This window comes from Myotis yumanensis, unplaced genomic scaffold, assembly GCF_028538775.1.
Source record: "Myotis yumanensis isolate MYYU_CA2020_CCGP unplaced genomic scaffold, mMyoYum1.0.hap1 SCAF_14, whole genome shotgun sequence".
In the NCBI taxonomy this organism is placed as follows: Eukaryota; Metazoa; Chordata; class Mammalia; order Chiroptera; family Vespertilionidae; genus Myotis; species Myotis yumanensis.
Genome location: NW_027223765.1, coordinates 10168527 through 10191691, shown reverse-complemented (window position 1 = coordinate 10191691; position 23165 = coordinate 10168527). Strand labels below are relative to the sequence as shown.

General features: G+C 43.0%; 2 protein-coding genes across 29 annotated transcripts in view; one reads left to right on the top strand and one right to left on the bottom strand.

Moving 5' to 3' along the window:
• The window catches only part of MLH1 (mutL homolog 1), a 33953-nt gene extending 22578 nt beyond the window's left edge, over positions 1 to 11375 (top strand). Inside the window, exons 14-19 of the mRNA XM_070391726.1 lie at positions 1926 to 2034; positions 3373 to 3436; positions 4987 to 5151; positions 5646 to 5738; positions 6022 to 6135; positions 7426 to 11375. Of these exons, the coding sequence (XP_070247827.1) occupies positions 1926 to 2034; positions 3373 to 3436; positions 4987 to 5151; positions 5646 to 5738; positions 6022 to 6135; positions 7426 to 7593 (713 nt within the window). The 3' untranslated portion in view covers positions 7594 to 11375. The remainder of the gene's footprint in view (positions 1 to 1925; positions 2035 to 3372; positions 3437 to 4986; positions 5152 to 5645; positions 5739 to 6021; positions 6136 to 7425) is intronic.
• The window catches only part of LRRFIP2 (LRR binding FLII interacting protein 2), a 101477-nt gene continuing 87851 nt past the window's right edge, over positions 9540 to 23165 (bottom strand). For 12 of the 28 annotated variants that reach the window (XM_070391708.1, XM_070391709.1, XM_070391704.1 and 9 more), the window contains 7 exons: positions 20976 to 21080; positions 20574 to 20706; positions 18930 to 18979; positions 14410 to 14533; positions 11621 to 11700; positions 10924 to 11028; positions 9540 to 10490 (listed from right to left, as the gene is read on the bottom strand). In XM_070391708.1, the coding sequence (XP_070247809.1) occupies positions 10380 to 10490; positions 10924 to 11028; positions 11621 to 11700; positions 14410 to 14533; positions 18930 to 18979; positions 20574 to 20706; positions 20976 to 21080 (708 nt within the window). In that variant the 3' untranslated portion in view covers positions 9540 to 10379. The remainder of the gene's footprint in view (positions 10491 to 10923; positions 11029 to 11620; positions 11701 to 14409; positions 14534 to 18929; positions 18980 to 20573; positions 20707 to 20975; positions 21081 to 23165) is intronic. The other 16 variants (XM_070391696.1, XM_070391706.1, XM_070391712.1 and 13 more) reach the window with 2 other exon arrangements.

Below are 23165 nucleotides of genomic sequence, written 5' to 3'. Positions count from 1 at the left end.
TACGTTTCCTTAGTTACTGATGAAGCTGAGTAAGTATATTTCCTCTTCTGTTAGGTGCCTGTTTGGTCTCTGACCCATTTTTCTGTTGGGTTTTTGGTCTTTTTTGATTTTAGGAGTCCTTTATATATTCTAGGTAGTAATCGATACATGGCAATATCTTCCCCCCGTTCAGGGCTCACCTGGTATTTTTTTCTTATGAACACTTCTTTCATGAACAGAAATTCATAGATTTAATGTAGACAGATTTTATGAATTGTGCTTTACAGATTGGCTCTTCTATCTTATGTAGGAAATTATTCCTAATTCTGATATAATTAAATACTCTCCTAAAACGCTTATACCTAAATCTCATTCCACCTGGAAATCATCTTTGGTATATGGCGCTAGATTCATGTGAACATCTGATGTTCCCTAATACATTGTTATTGTCAGTGTGTTTGGATTTAGCAAATATTATTTGCTCGTAATTCTTTCTCTCTGACCTTTCAGAGTCTGCCCTGAGCACATCCTTCAGTGGGGCCTTTGGCAAATGGAGTTTTGCTTTGTCTAATTCAGTCTTCTTTTGAAAAGGTTGTTTGTGGGGGTTTTTTGCTTGGTTTAAAATTCAAGATTATAAATTATTATTTTAGTGCATTGAAGATGTTATTCTATCATTTTTTGGCTTCTAGTGTTGCTGTTGAAAATTCAGCTATCAGTCTTATATTTTATTACTTTCTGGGTAATCCCTCTTTTGTCTCTAAGTGCTCTTAGTATCTTTCTCAACATCTCTGTGTGCCAGGTGTGGATTTTGTTGGGCCTTGTGGAGCTGAGACTTGGTATCTTGTATCACTTCTGTTTCTATCTTTGTCTCTCTGTGCTGCATTCTAGAGAATGTCTTTAAATCGACTTTCTAGTTAATTACCTTGCCAACTTTGTCTAATCTGTTCTTAAGTCTGTCTTGATTTTTAATTTCAATTATTTTTCATTTTTAGAAATTTTATTTAGTTCTTTTGGAAATCTCCTTGATCATTTTGATACTCTTGCTTCTTCTGTTCTAATACCTCTTTATTGAACAAACTTATTTTATCTTCTTTGCTGATATTTGCCGTCTCTGAAACCTTTGCAGCTAGGATTCTGTGATTTCTTCCGGATTCTAATTCTTTGAGTTTTGTAATTCCTGATTGCTAGTTCCTGGTACTTTATCTGTGAGGAACTATTTGAAGCCTGGATTGGAGGTAGATTTCCCCAGAGAAATTTGCATTTGATTCTATCAGGGACCTGGAAGAAGTCAGCCCTGGAATCTCTTTAAACTAAAATCTGCACGTAAGTTTTTCCCATAACGTGCTTTGTGTGAATCCTGGCTGCAAGGCATGTGAGGACCAGCTTGTGGTTATAAATTCTCAGGGATGTAACTTTTTCTTTACTCCCAACACCAAGGCTTGAGGCAGTAGGTACTTTTGCTTACTGCCCTTTGAGGGGGCAGGAGTGAACATGGGACATGCTGGTACTTCTTGTCCTTCACACACGGGTGCAGCCTTTGGGGTCTCAGCCTCACGTGTTGGGGAAGTGATCTCCTTTAGGCGCCCATTTCAAACTCTTCCTAGGCATCTGTCCTCCTTTCTCCACACCTCAGAGTCTGCAGAAACGAGAGCTCATGACTCCTGAGGACCCTCTGGTGTCTTTGGATGAAGTGGCCTCAGGGCTCTTGTCTTCTCTGCTTCCTGCTGTCTCAGATTGTGATCTTTGATTATTCCTGAATCCTTTGGCAGTTCCGTGTTGCATTCTGAAAGATTAGTTGTTATTAGTTTTATTCCTTGTTTGTGTTCGTTTTCAGCAAGACGTTCAGTTTGGGCATCTTGACTTATCTGTCTCTAGTTTGGGCTTGGTGCTTTGGACTGCAGCGGTGTTGGTGGGATGGCACCACTTACCTGTGTTTCATTTTCCAGCCCTGCAGGAGATGCTGCACAACCACTCCTTTGTGGGCTGTGTGAATCCGCAGTGGGCCTTGGCACAGCACCAGACCAAGTTATACCTTCTCAACACCACCAAACTGAGGTACGTCAGTGAGCAGTGGAAGAGCAGGGCTACTAGCAGAAAGGTCCTGGAGGCACAGGAACAAAACGCCAGGGAGAGCAGCAGCTTGACAGTTGGAGAGGCCCAGGCTTTGAAATCGGGCAGACTTAAAAGGCTCAGCCATTCACCGCTGATGTGACGGTGGGCAGGTTTCTTTCCAAAACTTCATCTCAGACTTCCCATCTGTAAATTGGAATGAACTTGCAGGGGTTTGTGTATAAGAATGACATGAGAAACCTGGTGTTTGGTAGCACTCTGAATGTTGGCTGCTGTGACCCAGGTGTTGAAGGCTGTGCTGGAAGAGAATTCTGGCACCTGCTGTGATGAAGGCTGTAAACGAAAGCTGAGCGGATGGCTCCATTCTTCCAGCTTTGGTAACGTAGCGAAGGCTATAGTGACCACCAGACAAGCCAGGGGGTTGAGCACAGAGCAGGTGATCCCAGCAGAGCCATTTGCTCCGTGCATAGCCAGCAACATCTATATGGATTGCTTCCAGGGACCTTGATGCATGAGCTCCTGCTGAGTCTAGAACTGTTTAAATGTGTTGTCATATCAGTAGTACAGATGGGAGGGTGCTGCCACCTTCTCTGCCAGGCATCACTTGTCCACTGTGGGGCTCTTTCCCACCAAGCCTGCGGTGGTCTCACAGTGCTGCTTGGCCCTGTGAGTGGGGCGGCCACTATATGTTGCTTGGAGTTGCCACATGAGATCTGATGCCCTTAACCTAGAACCCGCCCCAGCCCGGAGCTCACTGTGGGCCACATTCCTCCTGGATACTGGAACTCATTCCTCCTGGGCGTGGAAACCCTCGGGTGCAGCGCTCTTCAGCTCCAGTCTTTGCTGGGAGAAGCTTGCTGGGCTTGTCCGGAGGCCTGGCTCTTACTAATTTGTTGGGGATTTTACTCCCCTTGTTTGTTCTTTTCCAGCATATCTAAGTGCATGATTCCCAAGGCTCAAATCACACTTGTGTTCAGGGTCTTTCATTTCAGATACAAATCCAGGGTGTCAGGAACCTCTGACAGCGCCAGGCGGGTGGGGACGGCATGGGTGATAGAAGCCAGACTTGATCTTAGTGTTTGGACCTGTGTGTGGAGGCCGGCTGGCCAAATGACCGGCCAAAGCCCTGGCCGCAACACACGTTGGAATCCCAGCTCTGGAGGAAAAGGAGACCTTGGTAGATGGTTAAAAAGGTTCCCCAGCAAGGCAGAACCACCTGTGTCCCAGCCAGGTTTCAAGGGCTAGTTCTCCTTTTGTTCCCACTGCTTGGCTCTCAAGCATGGATTCAGCTTTTCCTTAAAGTCACTTCATTTTTATTTTCAGTGAAGAATTGTTCTACCAGATACTCATATATGATTTTGCCAATTTTGGTGTCCTGAGGTTATCGGTAAGTATTTTTCCTGCTTCTCATTCCTGAAATTTCAACAACCGCTCATTTCTGAAAATACCTTTACCCTGATATCTTATTTGTAATGTGGTAAATTTTTCTAAATATGCTTAGAAGAGTTTCTGTATTGTACAATTTGCATATGGAGGTATCTTTAATGATAATACAGGTTTATACAAAGAACAGCCATTTGGTAGCCAACTTAAACAAATGTTTATTATTATAGAAATTAATATATCTACTTAAGAAAATTTGGAGATAAAAATAGAAATAAACATTCTCTAAAGCCTATGACCTAAACACAACCCCAAATGACAATTTTAGTCCATTTTTTCCAGGACGTTTTCATTGCCTAATTTTAGACTTAAAATCATACTACATATCTATGTAGTTTCGTATCTTCATACTCTAAGAAAAAAGAATTTTCTAGAATTTTTATTGGGATTGTGTTGAATCTATGGATCAAATTGGGGGAGTAATCTTTTGTTATATTTATCCCTTAGTATTTCACGCATTTTTAAGAAATTCCAATTGTTTTTTGCTATATATAGCAAAGGAACTTGTCCATTTAAGTCTTTTAATTTATTGGCATGAAGTTCATATTTTTTCTTCTTTTTCAACTTTATTGATCTCAAAGAACTTACTTTTGATTTCATTGACTTTTCTCGATTTTTCTGATTTTTATTTCATTGACATTTGTTCTGATCTTTATGTAATGAGATAATCTTTATTTAATGAGATCTTTTATGGCCCAATATATGGCCTATGTTAGTAAATGTTCCATGTACATTTGAAAAGAACTTGTATTATTGAGTAGAATGTTCCTTACAAAGGGCATGTACATCAAGTTGATGGTAATGCGCTAATCTTTTGTATGGTGGCTTTGTCTTCTTGTTCTGCCATTTATTGAGAAAGGGGTATTGAAACCTCTAACTGTAATTGTGAATTTGTCTATATCTTTTTGTAGTTCTGTTAGTTTTATCCTGTATATTTTAAAGCTATTATTGAATGTATAAACATTTAGGATTGTTAGGTCCTTTTGATTGAGTCCCTATTATGGAAAAATAAGAGCAGTGTACTGTGGGTTTAAAACATGTAAGAGGAAAATGTATGACCACAGTAACATCAGAAAGGGAGAAATGGAGGAAAATGGAGGCATTTTATTTTTAACAGATTTCAGTCTTCCTAATTAGGTGATTGACCTGAAATGTCATTCGATTTAACTAATTCACCCTCCCCATAGCTTCAGTTATGGGTAAGGCAGTAGAAAGAAACAATCTACCTAGTGATTTGCTAGAAATACAGAAGTGGTGTCCTTAAAGCTACACAGAGGGGAAGTGCCTCCTCACCGCGTCACCCCACCCACCTGCTCAGGAGGCTGTCTGTGTGTCACATCTCTGTTGAAATGGCCATTGAGGAGGAGGAAGAGGTTTTATTGTTGTTTTCTTGGGAATGAGTGTTAGATTTGTGGGTTCTCACCTCCTGTGGTGATCATGGTTTTGTGGGAATGCAGGCTTCATTTGGATGTGCTAACACTTGCTCCTTCCTAGGAGCCAGCCCCGCTCTTTGACCTCGCCATGCTCGCGTTAGACAGTCCCGAGAGTGGCTGGACAGAGGAAGATGGTCCCAAAGAAGGACTTGCCGAATATATCGTTGAGTTCCTGAAAAGGAAGACCGAGATGCTTGCAGACTACTTCTCTTTGGAAATTGACGAGGTGCGTGATGGCTGTATTTACGCCTCTCTAGTATTCTTCAGACAAGAGTCAAGTTTTGTAGTTGGTCCAAAATCAGGATGAGACCCTGCATTTGCATTTCTAGGTTAGACAAGTTTTATCATTCATTCGTGGCCATTCCTGTCCCAGGGTGAAGGGCCCTGACAGGAGGGAGGCTGCGTCCAGTCCCTGCAGGCCAGTGAACCAGCACCTGCTCTCCGTTTCTTCCTCTTACCCCTTGGTCTTTGGGACTCTACTTCTTGATATGTTCCTTGGTTGGTCCAAAGAAAAGGTTGTTCTGCTACGTTAGGACAGAAAGCTCTCTTTCAAGTGTTTAGAGCTCCTGGCCCCTATGCCCCACCCAGTCAAGCACATGGTCACCAGAATCCCAGGTGTGAGGACAGACCTGGAGGAAGCTCTTGGGAAATGGAATGTTTAAATTACACTGTAATCGCATTATTTCTTTTCCCTGTCCTGTCCTTTTTTCCCACAAGCAGGAAGGGAACCTGATTGGACTACCCCTTCTGATCGACAACTATGTGCCCCCATTAGAGGGTCTGCCGATCTTCATTCTTCGACTAGCCACTGAGGCAAGTGATTGAGCCAGTTCTAAAGTAGGTGGGCATGTGAGTGTGTGCTGGGGGAGAGGGCACAGGGCCCACCTGCATTCGGAATGCTAACGATGAAAAAGTGAAGTAGCTAAAGGCCCCCTTCTCCTCCTCACCTACCCCAACAGTATTCAGCAGTTCCAGTTTACGGCTTTAATGTGTAAAAAGTCGCATTCATTTTAAAGTCATCGGTGATCTCCATTTAACAGTGAAGTGTGTTTAAAGCACATACTGATGTTGAGGTATTGAATTCTCTTTGGACCAGGTGAACTGGGACGAGGAAAAGGAATGTTTTGAAAGCCTCAGTAAAGAATGTGCTATGTTTTACTCCATCCGGAAGCAGTATATATCCGAGGAGTCGACCCTCTCAGGCCAACAGGTACTGTGGTGATGCTGCTGGCAGCCCAGGACTGGGATGGGCCCTCACACCACCTTTAGGAGAGGAAAGTTGCTCATCTCTAAATTCCTAGGATTTCATTGCACATAAGGGCACAATGGTCAGCTTTTATTCGTGAATTTTATTCTCTTCTTCTGGCCTAGAAGGTACTTCCAGAGTGATCTCACTGTGAAATATAAAATCACAGTCAACACAGTGAGGGATGGGAGGCTGAGTTAGATTGTCCCGGGCAAGTGGGTCCATATCCCCCCATTGTTAGCAGCTTCTGGACCAGCCTCCCCAGTCTCTTTTAGCTTTTGCCTTACTCTACATCTGACCGCTGCTTTGCCAGGAAAGCAAGGCTGTACTGAGGTCAGGTCTCCTGCTCTTCTTACAGAAGGTCAGCTTAATAGAAAAATGGCCAAGGTGCCTCATGTATCTATGTCACTTTTTCCAGTCAGGTGACAATGCTTTTCAGTCAGCAACTATTTCGGAGAGGTTGGATGGGTGGGGGCAGTGGGGTTGAAATGGTCTAAGAATCAAGGGTAGGGCAGCAGCTTTACATGGTACATGACCATCCTCGGTGATTACTTACAGACATCCTCAGGTGAAGCCACACACTCGTTTCATGGGGAGGAAACCAAGGGACAGTTGGCATGCTCAGTTCTGAGCCTATAGGTGTTGAGTAGCGATTCAGTCCTGTTGCCAAAGCCCCTGGGGAATAAATATCTCATTGCAGAGAAGGAGGTAAGGTGGCACACTTACCGAACTGTGCTGAGTATCTCACTGGGTTGGAAAAATGTACTTCAGTGAAGGATGGATGAGAAAACATTTCCCTTTACATGAAATAGCTACGGCTCAGTAGGAGAGGGAGGAGGGAGCAAAATAATCCCCATTATATTTCATTTCACTCTCTGTGGAGCTTCTAGGAAAACAGGGCGACATGAAGACCCCCAAATTTGGTGGTGAATTAGAAATTTACTTTCTACTCTTGCTGCCCAAACACCATAGTCAGGATCAGACAGTATGTTAGATCCTGCCACAGTAACACATTCCCCCTGAATGGAAACAGAGGTTCCTGGGGAGAAAGGCTCATGAGGGCCTGGCTTCATTTTCCCCATCTCCTCAGGTTCAGACCTATAGGATCTGAGAGGCTGGCATACATGCTTCACGAGCATCCGGTAACAGCCCATTATAAAGGAACAAGACTTTGCTGGTCCGGTGCATGTCAGCTAGGAAGCCAGTATGTACCGGATGCAAACAGGGAGGCATGACACCTAACGTCTTTTCCAGATTGAAGCGCCTGGCTCCACTCCAAACCCCTGGAAGTGGACTGTGGAACACGTTGTCTATAAAGCCTTCCGCTCACACCTCCTGCCTCCCAAGCATTTCACAGAAGATGGGAATGTCCTGCAGCTTGCTAACCTGCCCGATCTGTACAAAGTCTTTGAGAGGTGTTAAATATGGTCACTTACGGACACGGGGCGTGCTGTTCTTCCTCTGTACCCTGATGCAGTAGGTCCTAAGGTTGAAGACTCACATTTGCCTTCTAGATAGTAGCACTCCTTATGCTTGGTGACTCGACTATAAATAAATTGTCAGATGTGTCCTAAGATTTCTTATTTAATTTCATCACACTTTAAAGTTTTTCTATATTGATTTTCACCTAGTATATACCTGGTAGTGTTAATCTCAAAAGCAATTTGAAAGCCCCCTGGACATCTAAGAATTCTAAAGAGGCCTTGAAGATTTCATAGATAATGCTTTGATTTGATTCTTTATAATACCCGGTGATAGATACTATGTTAGTTCAGGTGCCTTTATTTTTTTATTTTATTTTATTTTTAAATATATTTTATTGATTTTTTTTACAGAGAGGAAGGGAGAGGGATAGAGAGTTAGAAACATCGATGAGAGAGAAACATCGATCAGCTGCCTCCTGCACACCTCCCACCGGGGATGTGCCAGCAACCAAGGTACATGCCCTTGACCGGAATCGAACCTGGCACCTTTCAGTCCGCAGGCTGACGCTTTATCCACTGAGCCAAACCAGTCAGGGCAGTTCAGGTGCCTTTAAAAAAGGTCCTAAATACATAAAAGGCTCTGATGACACAGTCTATTGAGAAAGCTGAATTGATAATCTATTAGTACCTTCAATAACAAAAGAATAATTGATTCTTAATTTTAAAAAAGCTTGAGAGAAAAAAGTACTCCTTATCCAGTCTATAACTGGTATGAATTCTTAAGGAAGCCCACTTTGTTAATGGCTAGGACTACTACCAGCTTAAGATGATTAAAGTTCTAGGTATTCCTGTTTGAAGGATGATGTAAAAATACAAACTATAAGTGCATTAAAATAAGCTACTTTAATATTAACCTGCATGAATAGAAATGTGCAGTCTCCATAGGGAGGAAGAATGCCTCTATTTTTAAAGTAAAATCCGTATTACAAGACTCAGTGAAGAAAGTTGTTAGAAAGAACAGAAAATGATCTTATGAAGAAGTGGAGCCATTCCATGTGGAAAAGATGGACGAGACAGATCAAGTTTAACGCGTGGAACTTCCATAAAGTAGACCCGGCATCTCAGAAGTGAGAGTCCATGAGCCTGGGAGGCACACAGGCTGAGTGGCCATGGTGAAGAGGAAGAGCTGGACCACACAGTCTGTTTCCAAGGCCGCAAGAGCTGGGCCTTGTCTGTTGGTCCAGCCGTGGGATTCTCGGATATATCTGCTTTTGAGAACATCCCTCCCCAACTAGGAAATCCTCTCAGTTCAGGAGACAGGTTTCCATATTTAAAAAATAAAGGGCTGCCCTAACTGGTTTGGCTCAGTGGATAGAGCGTCAGCCTGTGGACTCAAGGGTCCCAGGTTTGATTCTGGTCAAGAGCATGTACCTTGGTTGTGGGCACATCCCCAGTAGGGAGTGTGCAGGAGGCAGCTGATCGATGTTTCTAACTCTCTATCCTTTTCCCTTCCTCTCTGTAAAAAACCAATGAAATATATTTTAAAAAAATAAAGGGCTAATTAAACAATAATGTATTCACATCTGAGTACCCTTTATTATCTAGTTTCAGGTCTGATTTGATTCTCATGTGGCCTGGATTCATTAGACTTTCCCCAATACTTTTTTGTGTAAACACACTGAAGATGCAATAATCATTTCCATAAAACCACCTTGGTTCTGAGAGCAAAAGAGAATCACAAGTTCTATAAAATGGCTGCACTCGATGATAGAAACCTCTTGAACTGGGTGCCTTTAAAAATGAAACTGAAGTTCTTTTAAAAAGACAAAGTTCTACATTCCAGAACTTTCCTTAGGAAGGAGAGAAAAAAGGGGCAAGCTAAGGCATGGTTGCCATGATTTGTTTTAAAGGCTCCTCTAACAAAATGAATGTGTCAGTAGCCAATTGTAGTCAGCCAAAGGGTGTGTTTAATAGATTCTCCAGGCAGATGTCCCACCTGCCTGTCCCCCCACCCCTCCAAATTGGGTTTGTCTGAGGTTTCATTCCACAAAGAAGCAGCAGATGAAATACCTTAAAAGATACAGCACAGTTGATGTTGAAGACTAAGGACCCTACTCTTACTTTAAGAGTATTAGGCCTTGGCTTTCCCTGCCCCATGCAATAAAGCAAGTTTTATATACACTCCCCATATCTTTTTCTAAAATTTTCTTATATAAATTTAAATAGTTTACAAAAAAGGCTTTTTTTCTCCAAACATATAAATTTTAGTGAAACATATATTGCCCACCTGTGAACTTGTTTTTTCACTAAAATATAAATGCTATCTGACATGAGGGGACATGTTTTTGACCACTGGAGATCACTGAAGTCTGAATTGCACTGTGGAGAAGGCACTTGTGTTTTCTCTGAGGTCTCCGGCAAGCAGCTCAGTGAACACTCAGAATCGCTGTCCTCCAACGCCCGGGCCGAGGCCTCCGAGTGCCCAGTCACTGAGGCAGCTGGGGGCAAATGGTGAGTAAACTTGATGCTAAAATTATGGAAATAAAAAACCAAAAAAAAAAAAAAAAAGCATGGACCAGTTCTTAGTCTAGAATTAAACTACAAACAAAATCCAAAGTGTTCATTCATGAAGATTCAAACCTATTTCATTCTCTCATAAATTATAAAATACAAAGGTGGCTATATTAATGACAAAACTCAAACAGTACTGAGAGGGGTTTGTCAATGGGCAGAAGTCCATCCCTCTGGGTGGGGCCCAGAACTCCCAGGTAGGTGGTGGCCTCCCTACTGCTGGGCCAGAAGTGCTGTCCTGTTGGCCTTCATCTTCTCCAGCCGCTTGGCCAGGTGGCTGTTGGTCATCTCCACTTCCTCAATCTTGTCCAGGGCCGTTCGTAACTAGAGGCAGGGAGAACTCGGTCACTTCACAGAGTCAGAAACAAAACCAAGTGCTACCTTATTTTCAACTTTCCGGGACGTGGACGCACTGCTGACTGATGGGCTTGCATAGGATCCCACAGCCTAATTTTTTTTTTTCCAATCAGCCACTTGTAAACAGTGATACTGAGTATTAGTCACAGACAGGACCTACAGAAGTTGGAGAATAGACCTGATCTAAAAAATAAAAAGGATCCCTTTTCTTATGTAACTGAACAAAACATAAAATGGCAATCCCTGTGTGGGTCAAACACCAACACAAAGGAGTAAGTGCCTCCACTGCTGTTTCCTTCAGATTGGACCAGGATTAAATTCCTTATGCAACAAAGAATTTACTTCCCAAGGATATTTTCCTTTTAGGAATGCATTCCAGAAAGCATATTGGAACAAGTACCTCTCGTTGTAGCTTCCTTTTTTCTGCTTTCAGTTCATCTTCCACTTTCTCGGCATTCTCAGCAGCAGTTTTATATCTCAGCACCTGTCCCTCAAGCCGGCTAATCTGTGAATATGAGAACACAGCCTCTGGTACTGAGCTCTAGGAGCCATCACTTTTTTGCAGCCAAGATGGAAATACAATGTTACTAAAACTCTAAGTAATCTAACACTAACAAGTCCCCTTAGGGTGAGTCATAGGTCCTCTCAGAACCCAACTGCTATTTATAAATAAAGAAATGTCCCCAAAGGATTACAGCTGTAGAGTCATTACAGGCCAATTTCCCATGTTAAGTTTTATGATGACCATAGTGTTTAAGTGCCAAAGTAACATCACAGAAGGAGATTCACTGAATGGAAAAGTTTTTGGACATTTTGAAATGTGCAATAAAGCATTTTGTTATAAACTATGATCTCTCTGAATTCTCATGAAATATCTACTACTAGAATTACAGCTACAATTTTCATTTTACAGGAAACAGAAGGCGGATGTGCCTTGCCAGATGTTCTCTGTTGGCTTTCCCACTTTAATATAGAGCTTTTCTAGAGATCCAAGTGTAATGGCTGCCCAAAGACATGCATGGGTTAGCCAATTAGATGCAGGAGGCAGATGTGTTTTAAGGGAATTTAAATCACTTGGCACCATTAGAAGTACTTACACTTTGCTCCAAGGTGGTTATATCCTGTTCTGCTTTTGAAAGCTTAAACTTGTATTCACTAATTTGTCTATTAGCATCTCCTAGAACAGAAGAGAAAAATCAGTCACCTCTGAGGGATGAAAGTGTGATCCACCAGGCAATGACTCCCTCTGTAGCACAGGAGAGGGCCGTGCGGTCTAAGACAACAAAACAAATGCACATACGGCAACCATGGCACCTCCGGCAACCCAGCCCCTGGAACTGTGGACACTACAGAAGCTCTAGCACTTGTGTTACAACAGTATCCCTCAGATCAGGAGTTAGAGGAAAGTTCACTCTTCGCCCCATGATGTGTGCAGGTAGAGCGTTGAGCAAGGAGCGCTGTCAGCCAGCTTCTCTGCAGTCCTATGGCCCAGGGAGCCTCGGTGCTCACAGGCTAGGCCCTCCATTTTCCCAGAACCCAGCCTTGCACTTTCCCACCGCTGTCCTTCTGCTCCCCCATACCTCTAGTGCCCCTTGTTCCCCACCCCCAACTTAAGTCTTAACTGACCTCTAAGGTTATGCTCAATTTTCACCTCCTGCATGACTCTCCTAAATTAACCCTAACTTCTCTTGTTGCATTTTGCCTGCGTTATTTTGTAATAGTTACCATGCTTTCTTAACATTTATTTGTAAGGAGAGAGGCCCTGTCTAGCCTTCTTGAATCCACCTCTGTATCTAGCCAAATGCTTTGCACAGTGGATACTTAATAAATATTTGCTGTGCCAAAACCGGTTTGGCTCAGTGGATAGAGCGTCGGCCTGCGGACTGAAGGGTCCCGGGTTCGATTCCGGTCAAGGGCATGTACCTGAGTTGTGGGCACATCCCCAGTGGGGGATGTGCAGGAGGCGGCTGATCGATGTTTCTCTCTCATCGATGTTTCTGACTCTCTGTCTCTCTCCCTTCCTCTCTGTGAAAAATCAATAAAATATATTTAAAAAAAAAAAAAAGAATAAATATTTGCTGAAACAAATGCTTTTCCATACATATGATAATGTGGTATGGTTAGAGCTATATAAATCAGTAGCTATACATTTGACCTAAGAAGAAAGTCATTTAATAAGTTTATAAATGACAAGGGAGAAAAAAAATCCCTCCAACAAGCCAAATTTAATAAAAATCTCCCTCTGAAATGATTATAGGGTAAGAATTATAAGGCTTACAGGAGAAAACCAAATATAATCTACCTAACTCAAGAACTTTTGTGCTATTCCACATAGCTAAGGTTATAAATAACTTCCTATATATCCTCAATGCAAACAGCTGTTCTAAGTAGACAGTTACTGTCACCTTAAAAGTAATGGGGTCATAAAACCCTCTCCCAAAAAGCCACCCCTGGGAGTCAGAGAACGATCCCTATTCTGGGCTCTAAAACAGAAGCTTCATGATCTAGTTCTCTAATTCAGCAACTTGTTATCAAAATGTGCTGCTTCCTTCTCACTCTCCAAACCACCCATTCCTTCCTGTTTTCCAAAGTCTAACTCCGTCGTCTCAGCCATTTCATCTGTGTTTTGAAATTCCATTCCACAGCACCATGCTTTACAGCCAAGGCAGTGTCCGGACCCAAAAGTCACAGGGTCCTTTTCCTGGTTTTCTGGTGCAAGGGTGCTGCCTGCTTTTGTCTTTTCCAGCCAAGCCCAGCCTGCCCATCCTTCTCAGCTCACCTCCATGTAAGCTGCAGGTGGTACTTCTCCCACCTTCCGCAAATACCCGCGACCACCTACCCACACTAGGACGTATTCACACATAAGTCTAGCATATTCCCCCTCAGGATGATTCCTTTTGATTTTGCTGCTTTAGGCCAATCTCTTCTAAATCTATTCCAGTCCCCTCTCTACGACTGTTGACAGCCATTACAGTGGTTCAGCTCATCACAGCCTCCTAACCGATCAGCCTACCTCTTGTCACATTCCAGTCCCCATCGGCCCTCCATGCCAAAACGACATTTCAGGAACAAAATATTCACCAGGAAGTATCACGAGGGTTGTAACCTATCCAATAAAGGATATATCCCTAACCTCAAAGGTTGGTATTAACAGTATTAAGCCTTAATCCAAGAAGTCTTTTCTATTTGGCCTAATTCAGAATATTTAGGTGAAAAAGCCATGGAATAACCAATATTTTAAAATAAGTTCTCAGAATTGCTATTTGAATAGGAAAAAGAAAAGTCTCCCTGCCGGTGAATTATACAGTATCTACGTAAGAACAGCTTCGGAACAGTCCCTACCATGGGAATGACTCTGACTACAGTAGGCATTTATAATAATATGGGGTCAAGAGTAGAAAGGGAGAAAAACTGGAATAACTTAGGTAAATGGAGTAGGTTTACATTGTGGCCTTGTTTTAAAGTCCATCTAATAAAAATTAGAGTTAACAAGAAATCAAAATTCTGAAACTACCCAATATTAGTGTGAGTTAGTTCTAAATATATCCTTCCAATTATTCCAAGATGAATTCCACAACATTAGGTAGGGTGGGAGCTTGGGAGCTTCAAGCTGATGAGGGTATGGAAGAGGACAGTGTCAGGATGTCACTATTTGCAAAATGCTCCTACAAATCACTCTGCCTAGAAGGAAGTACTCTCATTATCCTGAAGTTCGCAGGTGAGCAGAAGCTTCTGTTCGGCTCCATTACTGCCCTGACTGCTCTTCTGGACAAGCTGAGGACGAACCAATCTGTAAGAGCTCCTCTTGAGAAATGTGAATTACATGACACTGGCAGCCAGTTTACAATCCCGCTTCTAGGACACAGCCCAGACCGACCGCACTCACTCTGCATTTCGATGAACTGCAAGTCCGAGCCGTTCTGCAGCCCGGCCAGGTCACCAGCTGCCGTGCCGTCGCCCCTGGAGCACTTCTGCCTCTCCTCCTCTAACTGCAGCTTCAGTTTTCTAACCTGCAGGAGAATCAAAGGCTCGTCAGCAAGATCCAGTTTGTCAAAGGGGGCAGGTCCTTGTCAGCCACAAACATTCAGGAGCAATTTCCTTCAGTGCCCACCCAGGGGATGCACTCCTAACGGTGCTAGGAGAAGCTGTGAGCAAACATGGAAAGGAGCGAGCGCCAGGACCAGCACCCATAAAAAGAGCTCTATTTTATTATTTGTGTAGGGTTTTGGAACATCACTTTTCAGTATTATTTGTTACTTTTATTCAAAATGGAAATTCTATGGGCAGTTAACGATATTTTTCTTTTGTTTTAGAGTTAGGTTAAATATTCTTACTTAGAAAATTTTCTATATACAGAAATACATTAATAAAGGATTAGCTTATTCATGATAGCTAAAACTAAAAATAATCCAAATGTCCATCAACAGGAGGATAAACAAATTGTGGTACATCTATACAATGGAATGTGGTACATCTATACTCAGCCAAAAAAGGGGAAAGTACAATTGACAGGCAACAACACAGATGAATCTCAAAATAAGTATATCAAAAGTGTATTTCAATTATATAAAACTCCAGGAAGAGCAAACTCATCTAGAGTGACAGAAAGCAGATCAGTGGTTGCCTGGAAAGGGGGAGGGAAGAGAGTGCAGGAAGGAAGGTTTACCAAGGGTGCAGGAACTTTGACACATTATGAATACTGTTACCCCCCCCTCCCCCAAGTTCATCTGTTGAAATCCTCAGAATATGATCTAATTTAGAAATAGAGCCATTGCAGATGCACGGACTTAAGCTGAGATGAGTTCATATTTCAACAGGGAGGACCCCTAAGCCAATATGGCTGGTGTCTTATAAAAAGAATTCCAGATGAAGAGATACACATTCAGAGAGAAGACGATGTGAAGACAGAGAATACTATCTATAAGCCAAGGAATGCCAAAGATGACCAGCAAACCCCCAGGAGCCAGAAGAGAAACAGGGGGCAGATGGCCCTTCCAGGCCTCAGGAGGAACCAACGCAGGGCTAATCCCATGTTAGCCTCTCATCTCCAGAACTGTGAGACAATGCATTTCCATTGTTCTAACCACCCAGTTTGTGGCAGTTTGTTATGACAGCCCTAGGAAAATAATACAGGTATGCACATTTGTATACTTTATGTGCAGCCTATTCTACACCAATTATACCCTAGTAAAGCTGAAGTTTTAAAATTTGCAAAATAAAGAAACTAAAAAATAAAATTAAAAGGGACTCTGGGTTGCAGGAAAAAAGCAAGGCTCGGTGGAGAAAGGAGTGCCACGTGTGGAAAACAAGGAGATCAAGGGAACAGAAATGTATTGGATTCGGAGGCTTCCGGACCACAGTCAGGTCCCACAATGCAGACAGCTGGGCCGTACCCTGCGGCAGAAGACGGAGGCTCTCTTTGAGCTCTGACCAGCCTAAAATGAAAGACCGACCTTTCCACACTGCAGGCTCCCAACCCAACACCCAGCCACATCAATCTTCACAAAAGCTTGGGCAAGCCTCACCCATTACCTCAGAGCTGCCCATCAGCTTTCCAGTTCCCCACTCTTACACTGAAGACAAATAAACATGCTAAGAGCATCTGAAGGAAACAAACTGCAGACAGCAGAAAACAAACCAACCAGTCGGTCGGTATCCTCCGAGATTAGTGAAAATATCTGCGTCCTTGAAATGACTGCAGAAATAGAAACTCAGCAAAATTAGAAGATAAAGCTGAGAAACTTTTAAAAAGTAAAGCAAGAGACAAAAAGAGAGGTGGAAAAACAGGAGAGAAACAAGAAGTCAGAGCATCAGTGCCCGAGTCTGTCTCCCTCCTTCGGAAACCAGTCATGTTTCTCCAAATGCCTACAACTCTTACCATCACACAAGCACAATTCAGAGCAGTCTACCCACCCCCCCACACACAAGGGGAGGTACCTCTGGGACAAAGCGACAAAGCCTCCCATGCCTCTTCGTCCTTCAAGGGTCAAGGTGAATCTGCATGCTCAGTTCCAGGTGGCCTCGCCAACTGTGTCCATCCGCAGGGGTCAAGGGGAAGCCTGAGCACCAGGAACAAGTTCGCCACTCCCCTAATGGGGAAAAGGCAGGCAAGCGCTGCACTGGACTAAATTCATGCTTCCCAGACACCTCTGCCCTTGCAACACACACAGGGTCACCACTATCTGCCTTGAGTGAACCAAGACTAATCTCAACATCCCCAACACTCTGTGTATGTCCATCTCAAAAAGGGTCATACTTCTCTCTTCTACACTCTTCCCCAAAAGGCTCTGGACAGCTCTTTCTCTGTCTTCACCTCCTAATCTTTCCCAAAGCCTGAAACTTCCATTGTGCCTCTGGATTACTATTCTATTATCAGCAATGCCTCCTGGTCCTCCATCTCTGCTCTGAGCACTCCCTTTACCCCAGTGCTCTACTAGGATCCTGCTTCCTCTGCAGCCTTCTTAGTACTCCCACAGGCCTGTATTTCTCCCACAGCCCCCCCATTGATGGGCCTTAGAATGGAATGGGTGTCCTCTTGGTTTTTTTGCTGTTGCCAAACTATTCTCCCTCTAACCTCCCTAAAACTCCTAATCTTATCTCTTCCAATTATACTCACTACCCCTCATCATTACCATCATCCCACTCTTTCTTCACTGTTTTAGCTCCTGTCTCGCACTCCCTCAAAACTATTCTTGTCTTAATTCTTGGCAGTTTCAAAATACATCTAAGTAATGGATTTCTCCTGCAACTGATATCTCAGTTTCCGGAACACCTCCTCTCTAAGGATCTTGGCATCCGTCCCTTCTTGCCCTCAGCCACTCACTCCCACAGTCATGTACTATAGCTCACCATTTAGATCAGCGGTCACCAACCGGTGGTCTGCAGACCACTAGTGGTACGTGAGGCCCGAAAGGCTGGCAACCGCTGATTTAGATAACTGCAATCTCTACATTCATCTAACCCACGTATCTCCTCTCTAACCGCTACTCCAAATCGTTCCAGCTCATCCTCTCAGGACCCCAACTCCAAAAATCATCGGATCCCACTGGCACTGTAATCCATTGCTCCCATTTCTTTCCAGTGTGCCTTGATCTTCCTGGATGTCCTCTCAAACCTCCTTACTCAGTTTAATTTCTAGGTCCATCACCACTCTGTTGCACACACCCTTACCTCCTCTACCTATTATACTCATCTGATAAAAGCTAACTGCCTACTCCATGTCTGCACCAATAAAGCTTAATGTGGCTGGAGAAACACAATAAATGCGTTCACACAAATCTCTAACATAACACATAATTTGCTATCTATATATATAAAAGCCGAAGCAACCGGCCGACCGGTCAATAGCTATAATGCGCACTGACCACCAGGGGGCAGATGCTCAACGTAGGAGCTGCCGAGCTGTGGTCACTTGGCAGCTGAGGTTCATGGGTGACACACCCAGAACCAGAAAGGAGGGAGCCCGATTCCAGGGTGTGTCACCTGAGAACCGCCCTCTTGCAATCCGGGACCCCTTGGGGAATATCAGAGAGCCAGTTTTGACCTGATCCCTGCAGGCCAGGCCACTGGACCCCACCGGTGCATGAGTCTGTGCACCAAGCCTCTAGTTAATTATATTTCTTGTTCATTGCTTGGTCTCCTACCACTAGAATGTTCGGTCCACTGAGGCAGGAATTTTTTTTAAAACTAATTTGTTCATTGAAATATCTCAAATGCCTAGAATAGTGCCTACTAAATAATGGACTTAACCTGTCATTGGAAAGTCTACAGCTAAATTAGTAATAAACATATAGAAAAGCAAGTGAAAGGAACAGAACAATATCTGCTTTGGGGGAAATGAAGAGCTGTGGAAGAGATGAGAGGCAGTCCTAGATGCTACAAGGCTCCACTGTGAGGAGTGTTGACAGAGTCTAATAACATGAAAGGACTGGAAGGACACTGTTCCCTCATTAGGTGGCTGTGGGGATGGGAGGTATACATGTGTTGTAGGAACAGGGGATGAAAGAAGGCTAAATGCTCACCTTCCACAGATGGATGGCAATAGAAAATGCCAAAAACAGAGAACAATCCGAGAAGCAATATATGCATGTTATATACAAATAAACAAGAATGGTACACACCAAAGAATCAGGTAAAAGCACCAAGCAGGAATGGTCTGGGGTAAGGGTGGGGGGCAGGGCAGAGCACTTCCGGCTTCATAGCAAGGTTTGTAGAACTGTTCCACCCTCAAACTATGTATCCTATAAGTTATTTTTAAAAAACAGGAAATAAAGAGGTAAAATATGAATTATCTTTTTATCCTTCAAATCTGACTTGAGTGCTGATATTTAAAATAAGCACATCTCTTTCTAGTGTACAACAGTTTGCTAACATTTTACCATGTGACTTAGTTACAATTAATAATACCTGTGATAGTAGCTCTTCCTTCTCTCCAGCAAGTTTTCGTAGCCTTACATCTAAAACAAACAAAAAAGGTTGTAAACTAAATTTGTAATGATGTAGTATATGAACAATTAAAAATAATTCTACAAATTAAAAAGGAGCAAATGTTACCTGATAAACAACTTACAGCTCTGACTATCAAGACATGAAGGCTTGATGGTGTTAAGGAAAAATACTTCATTATTCAACACATATTTCCACACAACTGATATTTATCAGGGCACTAAATACACGTACTCCCTAGAGCAGTGATTTTCCACTTAAAGACAAACTGAAGTACAAAGATCATTTCCTTGTTTCAAAACTTTGCAAGCTCTCCCTAGTAGACAACTCAAATGCTAAGAGTGCTCCCACAAGCTTAATTAAGCCCTTAGCAGGAAAAAACAAAATATGGGATAGAAGACAGGGGTCAAGAGTGGAACTGAGAGGAGAAGCTGGAACAAAAAAAACAAAACAAAACAAAACAGAAGGACACAATGCTGGAAGAAGCAAAGGCCCACAACCGCAAGTGGGGGGAAGATGGGCCCAGCTCTAAAATGCAGGCCATCAAGGGTTTATCAGGCTCTGTAGCAGGATCACTGGGGCTGCTCCTGGCCTGGAGGGAGGAGCACATATATTACAACAGGCCCCTTGGGCTGAGGGGATACCCACAGATGAGTAAAAGCAGCAGCTGACACCTAGCCAGCACCTCCTACAACCAATCAGGGTCCCAGCTAACTGTAAGTTCGGTTTCTTCAGCACCTTCCAAACAAGCAGAGGAAACGCTCTGGATCATACCCTCAGTCCATTCTCTAGAGCAGCTCTCTCTCCTAGCATCTTCTGATTCATCAAAGTGCCCTACAATCACATTTCTGAAAGTCTGTACATCGAGACTGTGCTCACTAACTTTAAAAGAGTGTTTTTACTTCCCCCACTCTTATAGCCCACTTTTCTAGGTAACCTACACATCTATGAAAACATGAAAAAGAGATCATTTTTTAAATAAGTAAAAGGAGGCTGATGATACAGTATCTATCTGGGTCATTTTCTTCCTGTAGAGCAGGATTCTTAGTGGAGATAATTGGTAGCATCTGTGTGGTTTCCTGAGCGAGGTGTCACTAGATTCTCAAAGGGTTAAATTGAAGAGGCTTGGACTTTAAGAGGCTCAGAAGCCCTGCTCTAGAAATAACACTGATATCTACCTTCTTGGTCATCTGTTTCTTGCCTTAAGAAACGAGGTGGCAAGAGTTGCAAGAGCCCTGGGATAAGCAGAACACAGAACCAGATGCTCCAGGAAGAAAATGCACTTGGAAAGTCGCCTACTGGCCCACCGGTTCCCTGGGACCAGAAGGTTTACATTTAATTGAAAGAGCAATGCGCTATCTCTAAGTGAAAAAGCAATGTGTGTATACCCACACTGCCTCCAGCCAGGGGACTTCAATGACCCAAATGCTGGTCTCCCACGGTCATTCATACCTGAAGATAATGTGCCAGGTTTCTTCCCATTAAGGATCTAGATAAGGCTCAGACAGTCTTTGTGTAGTTTTTGTTTTCCAAGATGGGAATGAACAAGCTGGAAGTCTAACAGGGTCACCTTAACCCAAGTCAAGGTAGCAACCAGTGTCTTACCTAGAGGACCCTCTCCTGCGGACTCCAAGACCTGAGCAGCTTCCTGAGACACCACAGTGATGGCTCCAACCACTGGTTCATGATTGACATCACCATTGGGAGTGCCGTCGGGGATTATAACTAAGCCATGTTTCTGTGGGGAAGAAAAAACCCACCATCAAAGGATGGCCCACACGGAGGGGGCATGCTCTGTGAGGTGACTGACAACAGGTTGCCACAGGTAAAACCGGGTAGAGCTAGTTACATGGAATACAGCTCTGTAGAAGAAATGACTTAAGCCTACCAAATATGGATTGAAGAACGATCACTGTGGTTTGTACTCATGCCAGGAAAGATGACAGGATGAAAGGAAGGCAGAAGAAAGCGCTGAGGGACATGAGCTGCAGGCTGATGCTAACATACCTCTCCTGTCTTCACCGTCTCCTTCAGGTCAGCCAGCTCCTCTCTGAGCATATCTCGCTCATTCCTAAGGCAGGCAATGTATTCCTTCTGCTTCTCTAGGGCCTGCTTTTAGACAGGGTAGTGAGGGACAGAATGGCACAGAAAAAAGCAAGTGAAAGGGAGCAGAGAAGTACCCGAATCAAATAAAGATAAAGGCATAAAAGACAAGGCAACATTAGGAGCTTGGAAACAGCAGTGAGAGATGGGAGGAAATACGAAGTTAGATTGATATATATCTCCAGAAGGGAGTTTTAATAGCAAATGGTTAATCGTGCATAAATTCGACAAAACATGCTTATCACATCAGGCAAGAAAATGAATCTTTCTTTTCCAGTCCATGAACAAACAGGAAATGGAAAACGAAGGCAGCAGTAATAGTGAAATAAAGTTGACCTTACTGATCTCCTAGTACATTTTCATTTGGTGAATCAATCAAACAAAACCCCCCCGATTTCAACTAAAATAGTTTATTCAAGAATATACTTGATTTTAAAAAAAAATTCTGGAAGAAAAATGACCAGTATGCACAAGGTATTTTAATTAAATGTAGGCTGTAGTGATTTTTCTCCAAGTAGTGTGGCAAAATATTTCTCAAATACCACTTAATTAAAAATGGCTAATCTCCAAAGGGATTCTTGAGAACCTATTTTGTTAACTTAATTAAATACAATTAAGAGTAATTTGGTTTTCTGATATACCTTCAAAATGTGAAAAACAAAAATAACACACTAACAAAATAAATACAGCCCACCTACAGAGGGTAGCAAATATGGGTTTTGGAATCTGGCTTTTGAGTCCTGGCACATACTAACTTATCTTTGCCTCAGTTTCCTCATCTGCAAAAGGGGCGGGGGTAACCTCAGCTCCCATGGGGTGGGCACAGGCTTCAAGAGGCCTCGGTGTAAAGCCCCACCTGCCATGCATGAGACGGGAGGGCTCAGGGGAGCCAGCTGCTGTTTCCAAATCTGCATTGTCCTGCCACTGCCTGAATCTCATGGCTGTCAGAACTGAGGACAGTGCAGAAGCAGGAACACACTTTGATCCTCGGGCCTCAAAACATACCCACGTTAGGCAGTCTATTCAGGGGCCTGACAGCTGGGCTATTTGAAAAAGCCTTTCTCCATCCATTCGTTCATATATTTAATGTTTTCTGACAGCATTCCCATTCATCTGAGTAAACTACAACAGGCCACTTTCTTCTTAGTTTATTGGGTTTAGAAGTGGTCAACTGCTTAGTGACTGGTTACTCAAGAGTTGGACAATCTTTAAAGACATTATAATCGTATTCTGCAACCAAACTGGGAGTAAGTAAGGGATAAGAGCAACTACGATTTACACAGCCCAAACTACAATTTGCGTAGCTCCAACTATATACGTAGACTGTGTTATCTACACATATAAATAAGTATATCTATATAATTTCCCCCTTACATACCCTGTATTTTGTCTTATGCCCATTTCACAAATCAGAAAATTGAGGCTCAGAGAAGTTATATTTTTTTGCTCAACGTCACAGTAAGTGGCAAAGCTAGAAAATGAATCCAGTTCTTTCTGGTTCTGAAGCTCTTGCATACTTTTTCTGTATGGCAGCACCATGAAGGCCACAATTCTGTTCCCTTGCTGTCGTCCCAGATGCTGCTGGAAAAGTGGTCCACAGGGCAAGTCCTACTCCTCACTCAAACTGCAACATCAAAATCTAACTTTCTTTCAACAATTCACACTGTATGACATGTCTGGAGTCTGCCTGTGAATTAATAATGATTTTCTAATATCATAAGGCATTAATATTAACACTCCACTACATTAATACCAAACGTAACACCAAGACAGCAAAGCACAGGCAATACTCTACCCTTGTTGACAGTTGCTGTTCTGTCTGCTGGGTTAGAAAGTTGTGGTTATGGGCGTCTGCGTGCACAGTTAGGCCGTGCATCAGCACATGTACTGAGTTAGTGATCACTATCACAACATGCTCTATATAAACACCACCACCGAACAGAAATTATCTCTTAGGAACAGACCAATTTGAAACTAGGAATTCTAGCAAATGCTCAAATATGCCCTTTGCTCCTCTTCCACATCTTACGGCAGCGAATTTTATCTTTACTTTTGGACTTTCTAATTTTGTCTTCCCATAATTATGGATGGGAA